This window comes from Balaenoptera musculus, chromosome 4, assembly GCF_009873245.2.
Source record: "Balaenoptera musculus isolate JJ_BM4_2016_0621 chromosome 4, mBalMus1.pri.v3, whole genome shotgun sequence".
Classification (NCBI taxonomy): domain Eukaryota; kingdom Metazoa; phylum Chordata; class Mammalia; order Artiodactyla; family Balaenopteridae; genus Balaenoptera; species Balaenoptera musculus.
This window is the reverse complement of record NC_045788.1, coordinates 56,485,501-56,499,955: the sequence shown is the minus strand read 5'-3', so window position 1 is coordinate 56,499,955 and position 14,455 is coordinate 56,485,501. Positions and strand designations below refer to the sequence as shown.

At 36.2% G+C, this 14,455-nt stretch overlaps 1 protein-coding gene across 1 annotated transcript in view; it reads right to left on the bottom strand.

Annotated features, from left to right (window-relative positions):
- Positions 1 to 2,490: 2,490 nt before the first annotated feature.
- Positions 2,491 to 14,455, bottom strand: part of KCNMB2 (potassium calcium-activated channel subfamily M regulatory beta subunit 2) — a 30,680-nt gene continuing 18,715 nt past the window's right edge. Inside the window, exon 4 of the mRNA XM_036850900.1 lies at positions 2,491 to 3,569. Coding sequence (XP_036706795.1) covers positions 3,285 to 3,569 — 285 coding nt within the window. The 3' untranslated portion in view covers positions 2,491 to 3,284. The remainder of the gene's footprint in view (positions 3,570 to 14,455) is intronic.

Genomic DNA, 14,455 nt, shown 5'->3' with positions numbered 1-14,455 from the left:
CATCTATGCTCCTAAGTAATCTGGTTACTTAGTCAGACAACTTAGTTTGTTGTCATAAAGTTGAATAAGGACATAATGTAAAATTTCAGATACTGTTACTTTCCAGAAGGCCAAATCATACTTGAGAGGTGGTGCAAGAATAAAATTCACATGGGCATTAAAAGGTTTAGCTAACTTATCAATTTAATTCATTCATGAATGTTTAGGTTCTAACGATTATATTATTAACCTTTTAAAGTTGATGTCATTTATGCTACCTTTATAAATTTTCATTTATGTCATAATTCTGGCTGAATGAGTTATTTTCTATGGTCTTATATTCTAAACAAATGGAAGTTGCTCTTTCCCTACCCTCCCTCCATTTTTAAATAAAATAACACTAATAGAATAAGTCAGTGACAAGAGTCTTGATCTGGTTTTGTGTGGATTTAGTGAGTAGATATAGGGAGGCAGATTTCAAATTGTTATCAGCAAAATTTTTAGCATTGTTTTATTAACTGGTAACCTGTCTCACTTCTGGTAGGATTCAAGTAGTAACTGTCCCTATGGCTAGATGATCCCTGCTAAGGATTAGAAGGGATTTATGCATTGGTGTGAATTTTGGGCAAAATGATGTTTTAAGCTATTCTAGCTCCAAAAGACCATATACTACTAGTGGTTATACTAATACTATTAATATGACTTATACATTTTACTATTAATAGTAATAATTGCCACTTGGTAGGCATTTATTATATGCTATATACAGTGCTAGGCATTTTACTTAATACCTCCCAGTTAAGCCTCATACCAACCCTCTGTAGATATTATCCGCATTGATGTGGATTAAAGACCTAGCTGTTCTCTATTTTTTCGTATGTATTATCTCAACCCTTCCAGTAGATTACAAATTCATTCTTAAGAGAGAAGTCAGTGGTATACTTTGTATTATTCCTTATAGTTCCTGCAAATGTGAAAGGGTGGAACAGATTCAGCTTAAAAATTGTCTGCTCAGTCCTGCTTCCCTTCCAGACCTCATCAGTGTTATCTGAAAGACCCCAAAGCCCTGTAAATGGTTACCACAATGGGAAAGCACAAGCTGGGTACTTTCTCAGCTCTCTGTCATCTTAGTGTCTGTGTAACCTTGGGGAAGCTACTTAAAATCTCTGAGCTTCAACATTCTCATCTGTAGGATAGGATAATAGTAGTGCTCCCTCTGATAGGATTGTTATAAAGATTAAGTTAGTTAACACATGCAAAGCCTTTAAAACATTACTAGCCCCAGTTCTTTCTCCTTTAATAATGAGTATTTAATTGCATATACATTTAAATTACTTTAAGGGGCTGTTGCTTTATTGGAATTCAAGAAGGCACTAATTAACTTCTTTTTGGTGTCATTATTTTGAGATTTCTACAGTCTTATCTGATACATCAGTTGGGAATCTTTAATTAAAATTCCAGAGGAAAATAAAAAGTAACTCATATAATAATACTTGCATGTGTTTCACCCTTGGATCACTTGAAGGAAGCCCAAGGAACATTAAAGGTTGTAAATTTTTAGCTCTGTAGTCACAAAGATTTCTCTATCATCTTCAGAATTATGTTTTTAAGGTGGAGTAAGAATTGAGTTTTCCATCATATTTTCCAAGTATTCATAATATTGTGTGTATGTGTTTGGGTGTTAAAAAGGGAACTTTCTTTATGATCTCTTTAAATAAGCTTAAAAATAGTGAATCATAGGTTTTTGGCCTGCCATGGGCTTGCCGGCTTAGAATGCAAGAGGTATTCAAATCTTGCTGATATAATGGATTTTTTTTAAAGTTTTAATTACACATTTGAAGTCCTGATTATACCCTATGGATTTATTTGTTCATGAAAAGTCAAACTATGTATTACAATATTGCAGAATACTTTCTACTACATCAGATTAGTTTCACCATTCATTCCACAAATATGATTTGTAAAATTCTGCAATACCTAGAAAACCTTGATACTACATTATAAAAAGGTACTTAACTAGATGAGAAAGATAGATGTTTGTCTTCTTCTTCTGATATTGATGTTAAATAAAAGACGGAATGTTTCTGTTTAAAACCAATTCCTCATTCCCCCACCCCTGCCCCCACCCCAAACACAAGAAGTGAATGTCAGTGTGAACAAAGGCTTCCTTTAAATCTGTTATTCAGTTCAAGTGTGTGTCAGGAAAAAAAAGTGTGTATAAAATCTAACAACAAAAAAGGTAACTGTAAATAGAAAAGTAAAACATGTAGAGGAGACAAATATTCTGTGCATATAGCTCTAAAATTCCATCGGGGAATACTTGTCAGAAAGAGAGACTACATACTCATTAATTTAAACATAAATTCCCAAAAGCAATATTCCAACATGTTAATTTGCCATGATAGATTTACCCATTGAAATCAGTCCACCAGTCTTGACCAGCAAGTAGGATCTTAATTTTACCATCTAACAGTTCAATTGAAATGGAATAAAGATTTTAACACAAATATCTTAGTAACATAGACTTTCCCAGATTGTAATGGAGCATCTATTCAACATTGTCAGTTCACAGGTAATGAAACTCCTTGTAAATGTTATCTCCTCACACAGTAGCAGGGTCTTACATGGAAAAGGGCTCTGTTCACTTTCTATTTAAAGCACAGGAAGAGATTATAGAATTGGTTAAGGAAAACAGCTTATTTTTTGGAAATCAGTTAAAAAATCTAAAGTTATGAGTATAAAGTAATAAAAGGAAAATAGCTGGCTGGGTTTCCCCCCTTCTCTACAGTGATATGGTAGAAATACAAGGAAAATGCATAAAGTCCTAAAGGAAATCTGGTACCTTCACTTGCTACAGGGCTCAGTTTAGAGTAAGGAAAAAAAATATTTTTGGCTGTAGCTTTAGTAAACAATGAATGATGAAAAATATTGCAGAAATATCTTCAAGAGATCTGACAACTCTGAGCACAGACCTTATCACATTGATATTGTCTATATTCCTCCACGAAGCTTGGCAAATGAATAACTGAGCCCAACTTTGGCGGAAGGAGAGAAGGAAGTACTAGTTCCAGCATTGAACCAAGATTATGAAAAAAACCCAACCAACAAAAAACAGTTATTTCTTCTCCTGAATAATAAAGACATCATGTTTGCATATAGAACAGCTTTTGCATTATTGCTCTACGTATAAGAATATATTAAGGAACTCATAACAGACTGCACATTACAAACTTAAGGTTCTTTGGTGAAGAATGAAAGAAAACAGTATTTGAGCTTTAAAGAAAATGATCTCATCCACTTTGCTTTTATCTATTGATCTGTTGAATCCTCTCACAGAGCAGGGAGAGGTACTGTGTGAGTTTCACCATGGCAACGATAGCCACACCCCCAGCCATCATACACGTTGGCCAAAAGAGTGAATGGAACAGCACGTTGGAACTGTAGAGTTTGGTTAGGATGACACTCTTCTGGTTTCCTTCCGGGTCAGAATAGCAGGAGAAGTGTTGGTACTTTCTGAAGTTTTCCATGACAACATTCACCAGGGACATGGATTCTTCAAAATTTTTTCCACACTTAGGTATATAGGAGCACTGTGGAAAATGAGATAAACTGTCACCAGAAGATACTCTGTGTGTGTGTGTGTGTGGTACTAGGAGGAGTATTGAGGCCAACTTAATGATCTGTGAAATAACCATGATGGTTTTTCTTTTCATATTCAAACTAGTGCCTCTAGAAACCCTAAGAACTCACACACTGATTAAAACAATGTTTTTAGGTATCCAACCAAGATGTACTTTGATAGCTCACTCATATAGGTTAAATATTGATTAAAATTAGGTGACTCCAAAAAACAATTGTATAACTCCAGTGGATTCCTTTTCCCACAGCTAAGCATGGTGAGTGTTCATTATTCTCCATTGAACATACTTTTCCGTGGAATCAGAGTGTCAACCTTTCTGTCTTGTATCTGTCCACAGCTGTTTATGTAATATCAAAAGCTGCCAGTTATCTCAGGGAACTCTTACTCTTATCTTTTCAGCTTGGCTTCATTTTTTTCAGCCAAATCACCTTGGTCACCTTGCTACTAGTCAAGAAGACAGCTATACCCCTGGTGAGCTGCTAAAAAAGAATCTCAGAAAGTGTAGGGATATTGAATAAAGAGCTGTGATAAATGGTTCATGCCCAGTTAGTGTTGACAAGGTAACTTTTTCCATAAAGCAAGGAAACATAAAGCAGAATCAATTCAGTTTACTCTTAAACCAGCACTCATCTGAGAATTTACAATAACTTTTCTTTGATTTTTTTCACCTGCTATCTTTCTTGCTATATCTCTTCTATATGCCTCTCCTTTTTTTTCCTACACACTTACATCCTCTGATTTCTTTCTTTGTATCTCTCTTTTCCTTCCCTGCCCTGCCCTGCCCGCCAGCCCTCACCTCTCTATGATATTTTCCCCTCTATTCCCTCTTCCTGTTCTCCTTTCTCCTTCTCTTCTCCCTCCCTCTTCTCTGGATAGAGATGGAATTAAAGAACTTTGTAGTTTTTCTTTTTATTACTTATTGGATATGTTTTTGCATATATTTTCCTAATTTATAGAGCAGTCTTTGAGGAGATGAAATCTCTGTGAACCTCTTCCTTGGTCTGTATATGAACAGTGACAAAACTGATATAACAATGCATTTAACTTTTTAAAAAGTTAGGAAGAAAGTGATTTAAGTCACTTCTCTGGGAGATGTGTGGGCCCTTGGTTAAGTCTTTGCCCTCTTTATGGTAAGGTGCCTCCCAATAGGAAAAAAATTCCTATCCTTTGTTATACACATTATCAAATGGTTAATTGATTTACCTGAATTAAAATGGTTTGTGACAAGATCACTGCTAATCTCATGTTTTAATGTGAATTAGAAAACTATGCCCCCTCATCAAAACACTATTATTCTCTGTTGAAAAATTGTCATAATACACTGATTTTATGAAAAAAACCCCACATATTTTACTGCTATTACCAGTTTATAAGTTGTGATTTAAATATTGACATCTATGTGTTTTACAATGTCACTGGTACCCCTAGGATTGTACAGTACACAACTCACGCAACTGTATGTAGAGATACAGATGAGGTGGGCTGTTGGTGAACTTTGAGCTATACTGATGGGAGCTTAGGGGTAAGTCCCTGGAATTCCAGAACCAATGTAGATTTGTATATTTCACAGGAAGAAAATATAAAAGAAATGGAATGAGTTTTGCTAATGGAGTATGTTTGAATGACTCTTTCCCCTGACTTTATTAGTGGGTATACTGGCACTTGCTTTTTTTCACTGTGCTGTAATCACTGGATTATTTGTTTATAAACAGCAGGAAGATTCTTCAATTAGTTAAGAATGGAGGATGAGCATGCTGACATTTATCATAAACAAGGCTTAATATTCTCATACAAGGGCTGGTTGACACCCTCATATTTAATCAGCTAAGAATAAATGTGAGTACACTCATAAATGTGGTTAGTGCCGAGAGCTGGTACTAGCACAACATTAAGGGTCTGAAAGTATCTCCAAGAAAGCAGAATTTCTCAGTGAGTTATAACTTAGTATGAAAATTGGTCTATGACTGCCATGATACATTTTCTACTGGTTGGATGCTGGATTGAAAGAGTTTAAAGCAGTAAGGGGATACCTTTATATTTTTCCTTCTTCAGCACTGCTCAGATCATGTCTACAATTTTTTTTAATGCTTTGATTCAGAAAACATTAAAAAAATTTAAAGATAAGTCATTTGTGGTTGTATTAAAAAAGAGCCAATTTAGCGTATGAATGCATCAGGGTTCTTTATATTTTGGTGCCAAGAAAGTTTATAGTAGTAGTTTTAGTGGCTAACAGTACTAAGTTATTGAAATGGTCTCAATAAAAATGGAATTCCATTAAAAATGGAGTTTTTTCTTTTCTTATGCTCTTGTGAATTGATTTGGCTTTTAAATTTTTTTTGGAGAAACATTTATCAGCCAGTGACAATAATTTTGTCACTATATAAGATTCTTCCAAATACAATGCGATATACATTACTTTTGAGACCATCTAGCAAGGTTGTAATACGGGAGCTGCTTTATTAAAGCTTCTAGTCATCAGGGTCTCAAATGCACACGTTTGGACTGGCCAGATGAGGTGTGTGCCATACGTGATCGGGTGTGGGTCCTCAGGGCCAGGCACTTAGAAATGCAACTCCACGTTACTGGTAGAGAAAAGATTTCTCTGCCCTTGTGTTTTTAGCTTTTTCTAACCTTGCCACCCACAACCTTTCAACACACATAAACTGGCTCCCACTAGACTATTATTATTCTTGAAAATTCTATCATAATATGTCAATCATTCATTTACTTTTATTATTGATGGGTCCTTCTTTTGTGCTAATGAATATATAAGGTAGTATCACAAATCCCTGACATGTCTTCAAGAGGTCTGGTTACTGTGTTTCTATAAGCAAGTTACTTGGCTTCTCAGAATCAACTTTTTTATATAGTAGGGTTAATAGAGCCTTCCTGGCAGGGTGTGTGAAGATTAAATTATGAATATGCATAAAGCATCAATAAATTTTCTTTAGCATATTTTTTATTGGAATATCACATTTGTCCATACGATCTAAAGTCTTTAAACAAGTGCCACATACTAAACTGCGAAAACTTTAAGGAGGGTAAAATTACTAGTTATGTGGTTTTCACAGGAACAGTCCTGTTTGATGGCTCTTGTCACGTGTTCCTTGTTTTTGTGCCCAAAGAGATTTGACATTATGCTGAATCCTACATTAGGATTCTAAGTTTTTGTTTCAAACTATAGCCATGTGTGTGTTTCTGAGGCTGGTATGAATTTGGGGTAAAGATTTAGTGATCTTATGATTTTATCACATGTTTGGAGAGTGCATTTCAACAAATGAAAACTTCAGTAAGTGATCAACACTTAGTTGGAAAAATGAAATGTAGATTGAAAAGGTAAAAATCCTTGTGTTTTTAGATCATTCTTTTCTTGGTAGGAGGTATGGGCTAGGAAAGATTTAACTTTTAGACTGCATGATATTTAACACAAAGGAACATATGAATAATAATTTTATATACACAAGACACTTAAATGCCACTCAAAATTTGTTTATATATATTTATATTACCATGGCTATAGGTCCTTCTTTCTTTTGTGCCTAACATATGGACATAGAAACCTAGCAAAACTCTGAGGCAGCCATTCAGGGGAAGATTTAGACCCTCATCTCTCTTTTCTTTCTTTTTTTAATTTTAATTTTTTATTTTTAATTAATTAATTAATTAATTTTTGGCTGCACTGGGTCTTCGTTGCTGCAAGTGGGCTTCCTCTAGTTGCAAAGAGCGGGGGCTACTCTTCATTGTGGTGCGCAGGCTTCTCACTGCAGTGGCTTCTCTTGTTGAGGAGCATGGGCTCTAGGCAGGCGGGCTTCAGTAGCTGTGGCTCGCGGGCTCCAGAGCGCAGGCTCAGCAGTTGTGGCGCACGGGCTTAGTTGCTCCGCGGCATGTGGGATCTTCCCAGACCAGGGCTCAAACCCGTGTCCCCTGCATTGGCAGGCGGACTCCCAACCACTGTGCCACCAGGGAAGCCCTCACATCTCTCTTCTTAATCCTGAATTTTGTTAATAAACCTTTGTGCTTTCCCAACTCCCTTAAATTCTCTTTAGTATTGAAAATACAGAGATGGCCCCACAATGTGACCCTTCGTCTCCCCAGCTGAGAAAACCTGCATCCTGTCACCTTTTCCTGACTGTCCTTTCCCTTACCACAAAGATCTAGCAATTGCATCTTCTCTCCAGTTCTTTGGAAAGCAACTGAAAGTTTTCTTAGCCTCTCTTCCAGAATCTTTCACATCAATAGAGTTATTTTTATTCTCATGATGGACAGACGTTTTGAGAAAGTACCTGTTGGGCTTTTGCTTAACCATGCTTCACTAGGCATGTGTGAAGCAAAAAGTGACAGGCCTTCACCCTAAAAATAAAAGCTGTGGGGAGGAGTGGGGGCAGTAGGAGGGGTATATTTGGCTGGATAACCTCACTGGTCAGCCTCCTTTTCCTTATGATGGTAGGAAGGGAACTATTAATTCTCAGGATCACCTCAGGGGAAGGGTTTGTTCTTCATTTGTTCTTTTATTAAAAGGGCAGTGTCTTATTTCAGAGAGGGGTTAAGTTTGGTGAAATCTAATCAATATGTTTTGAGTGTCTCTAAAGTACCAAGTTGCATGCTGGGTATAGGCATGAAAAACATAAACAATTTAAAACAGATCATTAGAGAGAAACAGGACAAGGGTGGTGGGAGTGATGAAATGGGACCAGCAATGAGGCTGAAAAGGCTCTTAGTAAAGGCTCTACACTTCACAGAGGTGGGCCACAAATTTGTCAGAACTCTGTGGTTTCCAGGGCATCCTAGTCCACAATGCCTACGAGATAAAAACAAAAACACTGCTCATTGAAGCATAAATATCTTGGTTCCAAAGTCAGATGGGACTTCTTCAGTGTCCGCAAACAATGAGTATTGTGTACATGTTTATTAAGCATGTATGACGTGCCAGGCTTTGTGTTCTGTGCTGGAGAAGGAGACATAATCCCTACATTCAAAGGATGTAGAGATCCCCAGCTGGCAGTCTTGGAGTACTCTAAACTTTTGAGTTCTTTGAACATTAGTGATGGACAGAGGAGGTGAGAGAGTAAACTGGGATGGTATTTTCATTCTTGTTTGAGACTTCCTGCTCCTTACCATCACTTTTAAAAAAGCGAATCCCGCAAAATTTAGACTATTTTAGTTTGCACTTCTAATATCTGCTTGATTTTGGCAAGTGGGACTGTTTGAAATGTTTGGTAGAGGAGACGAAAACAGTATTCACACTCTGCTATGTACCATAGTTTCCTGCAGTATCAAGACACAGATTCCTCCAGAGAGGTTTTCCTTTTCTGTGTTTCCCAGAGCTTTCACATTTATTGTGGCATTACTGCTTGATGTGGAGTAGAGGAGAAGCTTGAAAGACCTAGGAAATCCACTAATGAAATAGAAGCTATGTGGAGCTACAGGATTAGTCAATACCCACAATAGCTTAAGCCATGGAGCCCTCAGGTCCACGATGTATCCAGTTAGCCCTTGAGTAAGTTAGATATCTAATTTGACCTTGCCCTTCACCATGATCCTCTTTCTCAGCAATGGAAAGGAGTAGGTTCATTTTCCATGCTTTTCTTCTTGATGCTCAGTGCAAGCTGTTTTGGGACACATTCTTCCCTTCATTTCTGCACAAAGAGGCCCTTAACTGTGCCATAATTGAGTTTTGGTGAGCAGTGACTAAACTTTGTCAGTCACAGAAGCATTTCTGAATCTATGGTCCATAGGCAGTTTCAGGAAATTTCTAATTTAAATATCCCTAAATTTAAGGTGCTGATTATGGGGATGTCATATGTCAAATTTCTGGGCATGTTTTTTCCCATCTTTTCAGGGTGCACTTCTATCTAATATCCATTCTGTGTAAACTGGTGTTGAATATACAACCTTGACTGTTCCTATGGATCACTGATAGTTCATGGCGTTTTACTTGATCCTAATCACCTCTTGGAGTATGATGAAATGGCATGGATTCTCACCTATTCACTAAAATATACCATCAGAAGGAAAATATTTCTTAGAATTTAGAGTTTTTTAAAGCTCTTATCTTTACTCTCTCAAGAGGATACGCTAATGTTTTGCTTTTTAAGAGAGAGCATGTTTAGGTAAAGAGACTTAGATTTTAATTCAGACCTAATTAGTGAATGTGTGACTTTGGGAAAATTATTTCATTTTCTGAGCTTAGCTTCATTATTGTGAAGTGGAGATAACAGTGGTACCTAATATGTGAGATTGATGCTGTAATTAAACAAATGAGTTCATGTAAAATATTTAGTATTATACAGTGCCTGGCACATTTTAAGCTCTTGATAAAATTTGGCTATTACTACTTTAGGAGTAGGGTTTTAGTCAGGATTAAATGAGATGATTTTTATAAAGTTCTTGGCATAGTGCTGGGCATATGGTATATAGTAGATACTTAATAAATGTGGGCCCCTCTTTCTTTCCCATTTAGATTCTCAACTTCACTTTATTTTCTTCCCTTTTATCCTTACCCTACCAAATGCTGTGCAAAGGAACTCAGTGTTTACAAGCTTTGATTAAAATTATAGAATCTCCCAGCATTCAAGCTAAAAGCTAAATAAAATCTGGAGCAGTGGTTTTGCCACTGTCTGGAGACATTTTTAGTTGTCACACTTGGAGGGAAGATGATGCTAGTCATCTAGTGGGTAAAGGCCAGGGATGCTGCTAAAGATCCTACAATGTACAGAACAAGTCTCCACCCTACCCTCACAGACAACAAAGGAATATTCCACCCCAAATGTTAATAGCCTCGAGGCTGAGAAATTCTAGTCCAGATATATATACTCTCTGGATGTGCAGAGCTCAGAAGGCTTCAGAATGGTGACAAAATGAGGGGTGATGCTGAGTCTGGAGTTATAAATAATTGGTTAATTTATAGAATTTACCCTCCATCCAAAATAGCTGTCTTCCTCATGACAGCGATATATAAAATACCACATATATGGTAGTATACTACATACCAAAAATGGATATACTTTCTGGTTTTGCACAAAGGTTCATTTTTAATGCTCTCTTAAATCAGATGGGCATGTTTTGGGGATCCCTGGTGGGTAAACAAGGTTTTAAACTCTCAAAGGAGATCAGCATTGAGAAATTTAACAACCATAGTGAATTAATACTCAGCCACAGTTTATGATTCCTGTGACAGCCTTGTAGCCAGAAGAGGCAGGGGCCCTTGAGCCTGCTTGCAGCTCCTAGAGACTGTTAGTCAGCCAGTTGCTCTGCAAGAGCATGCCAGCTTATCAGCTGAAGCAGCTTCAGTTGTAATATGGACAAGAGGTTGGTCACTGAGTTTAAAAGCCAAAGAAAAAGAATATATGAGAGAGTGTGAAAATTTAAAAATAAAACCCTTTTGGATATCTTTCTACAAAGAAGCAGACAGCTTGACTCATATACCTTTGCCTCCTGTTGTCCCAAATCAAACATTGTCAGTAGTGCCTTATGTATCTCAGTAAAACCATGCCCATTCATTGGTAACTATGGGGAAGACTACTATTTTTGGTGAGCTTGGGGAATAGTAACAAGAAGGAGAGGTCAAGATAGAGAATATTTTAATTTTTATCCCCAGGAATATCCTGTATATTTCTCATGCTACATTAAGATCATGGTTTAGTGACCTTTTGACATGGCGATAACTGTATTTTCCACGTATTACTTCTGATTAAAGGCAGAGGACAGCTAACCAGCGAGTGAAGAACTACTGGGCCAGGAAGGTGATCCTGCTGTTTAGTGTTTTCTTTCCCCTGGAAGTGTCTGTTGATTCTAGAAAGGGGCTGAGATCGTAGAAGGTTGGATGGAATTTTTGACAGCCTTGCAGAGCTAGGGGCAGGAATTATCATTAACAACCTATCAAGTGGGGGCCCTGATGACCCCCTATTTCCTTTGGGCTGGGACTGTTAAGGGCTGCATCCTAGGAGTAATGGTCAACCTGAAGAAGATAGGTCCTCAAAGGGACTTAAGTTCAAATTTGAATATCTCAATTTATGTAGTCAGAATAAGGTGATCATGAATGGCACCTAGGGGCCTTGCAGAAGCAAATGGAAATAATTTTTGGAAAAGATGACATCATGACATCAACCTAGGCTTAAAATTGTTTTTATAAATAATTTTGCAGATATGATGTTTGACAACTAATAAAAAATAACCAGACATTACAATGCAACATGAAAACAATTAAGAAAAAAAAAATAGAACAGGCACATAGGGGCTTCAGATATTGTAGTCATCAAAATAAACTTTAAAATAACTACAATTTTACTTTTATGTTGAAGAATTTAAAAGAGAAGAATTAGAATACTGCAGAAAACTAGAAATTATAAATAAGATCCAAATGGATATTCTAGAAATGAAAAATACAATAAGAGAAATTAAGAACTCAATGGATGGGTTTAACAGATTTGTCAGAGCTGAGGAAAGAACTGTGAATCAGAAGGTAGGTCAATACCTAGAATGAAACACAGAGAGACAAAAGGAGGGAAAATATTGAATACAAAAGAGACAGGAAGACACACAGGGGATACAATGAGATACCTAACATATAGTTCGTAGGAGTTCAAAAAGGAGAAGAGGGAAAGAATGAGAGCAGAGATAATATTTGATGAGATAATGACTGAGAACCTTCTAAAACTGACAAAGAACATCAAGGAAGAGGGAGAGAGGCCCTGGGAACACTAAGCAGGCTAAATAGAAATAAATGTTTACTTTGGCATATAGTAGTTCAACTGTAGAAAACCAAAGAAAATAATCTTTAAAGTAGACCAAAATTACCTTCAAAGAAGTAGCAATTAGACTGAGAGCTGATTTCCAAATAGTAGCAATGCTCACCAGAAGAAAATGGAATGCTTTCAATGTACAGAAATAAAATAACAGCCAACTTAGAATTATATGCTCAGTGAATATATACTTTGAGAATGAAAATGAAAAGAAAATATTTTCAGACAAATGAATGCTTAGAGATTTCTTTAGAGCAGATATTGCACTGAATAATTAAAGAGTGTTCTTCAGGAAGTAGGAAAAAGTGATCCTGGACCAAGGATAAAGGAAGGAATGAAGAATAAGAAAATGGAAAATGATGTGGACACATCTAAATAGATAGCTACTATATACAAAAACAATAATAATATCTTCATGGGCTTAAAGTATATATCGAATAAAAATGATGATAATATATAACTTGAGAAGAGAATAAATGGAGTTAAAATGTTTTAATATCCTTGATTAGTCAAGATTGCAAGTTGTAATCACTAGTTAAACACTAAAAGAATAGTGACAGAACACATAACTTCCAAGAAAATAGAGGGGAAAATAGGATCATAAAAATAATCCAGTGAAGAAAGGGTGGTATTTTCATAAATGGACTTGGACAAATGATTGTCCATATGAATAAAAAAGAAATCTAGAAACTTGACTCCTGCATAAAAATCAATTCCAGGCAGATTGTACTCTAAATGTGAAAGGAGAAACAATAACATTTCTAGAAGATAATTTGGGAGAATGACTTCATGATCTCAGGGTAGGTGAAGACTTTTTAAACAGACAGCAGGGCAACCAAACGTTTGAAAAAAAGAAAGAAAAGAAAACAAAAGAAAGAAAGGAAGAAGAAGAGAAAGAAAGGAAAAAGAAAAAAAGAGAAAAGAGAAAAATATTGACAAGGTTTGGTTGCACTGGAATTAGAGACTTCTTTCATTCAAATACATCATTAAGAGAGTGAAAAGGCCACCTTTCATTTCCGGAGAAGGTATTTGCAACACAACAATCGAGGAAGGTTCATATCTAGATTTAAAGAATTCCTACAGTGAATACTAAGAAGAAACCATCCAATAGAATCAATTCAATAGAAAACAAGGGACTTGAACAGACATTATTAAAAAAAAGGATATTCAAAATGCCAATAAATAAATGAAAATGTACTTAATAACATTAGTCACCAGAACTGCAAGGTTCTGATTTCCTGCAGTGCAGGGTATGTTTTATTTCTTTGCTTTCATGGTGGTTATGTGGGGGAATCTCTATAACAAGTGCTTGAGCTGTACTTTTTCATTTCTTGCATGTTTTACAGTTAAAAACAAGGTAAATAAACCAAACAATAACCTAGTATCATACTGACAGCAGACAGAATACTGGTCCTAAAATTTTAACTGAGATTTTCCATGGTAGGTTCACTCCCAATTTATAGCTTACATACTGCATTCATAGGGTTTATAGCTTACATACTGCATTCATTCATACTGCATTCATACTGTAGTGATAAAATGTCAAAACGAGAAAATGGAAATATGTCCCACTTTTTGATGCCTATTCAATTTTGGCCAATTTCCAATTCCTTGGAGATTTGAGAGTTTTACAGACATTCATCATTACAGGTCAGTTTTGATTTAAAAACTTGACTTCAGGGATCTTGAAAAACGTATACTTTGTGGGAGAACTAAGCTATGTATATTTGTAGAATAGGATTAGGACTGGTATTGTTTGTGGGTACCGCAAACAAAAGGAAATCAGAGCAGACATCGTGTCCTCAGAGATATTTGCAAGAATTCTTTTAAGTTACTGTAACCAAAATGCAAGGTGGGTTTACTTACTTTTTGTTAATATATCACAAAACGAATCCTATGTTCTAGTGTCAAGCTTTGCAGCTACTGCATTTTTTTCAATACATATAATCTGTATCATTTAAGTGCTGATAATTGTAATGAAAAGTTTTTACAAGAAAGGCTAGAGTTGTCAGAATTGCATCCTGGTGATGAGAGCCAATTGTCCTGTTGGAGAATGGTATCAGGTTGTCTTGGCATATGAAAGTACTCTGGCCAT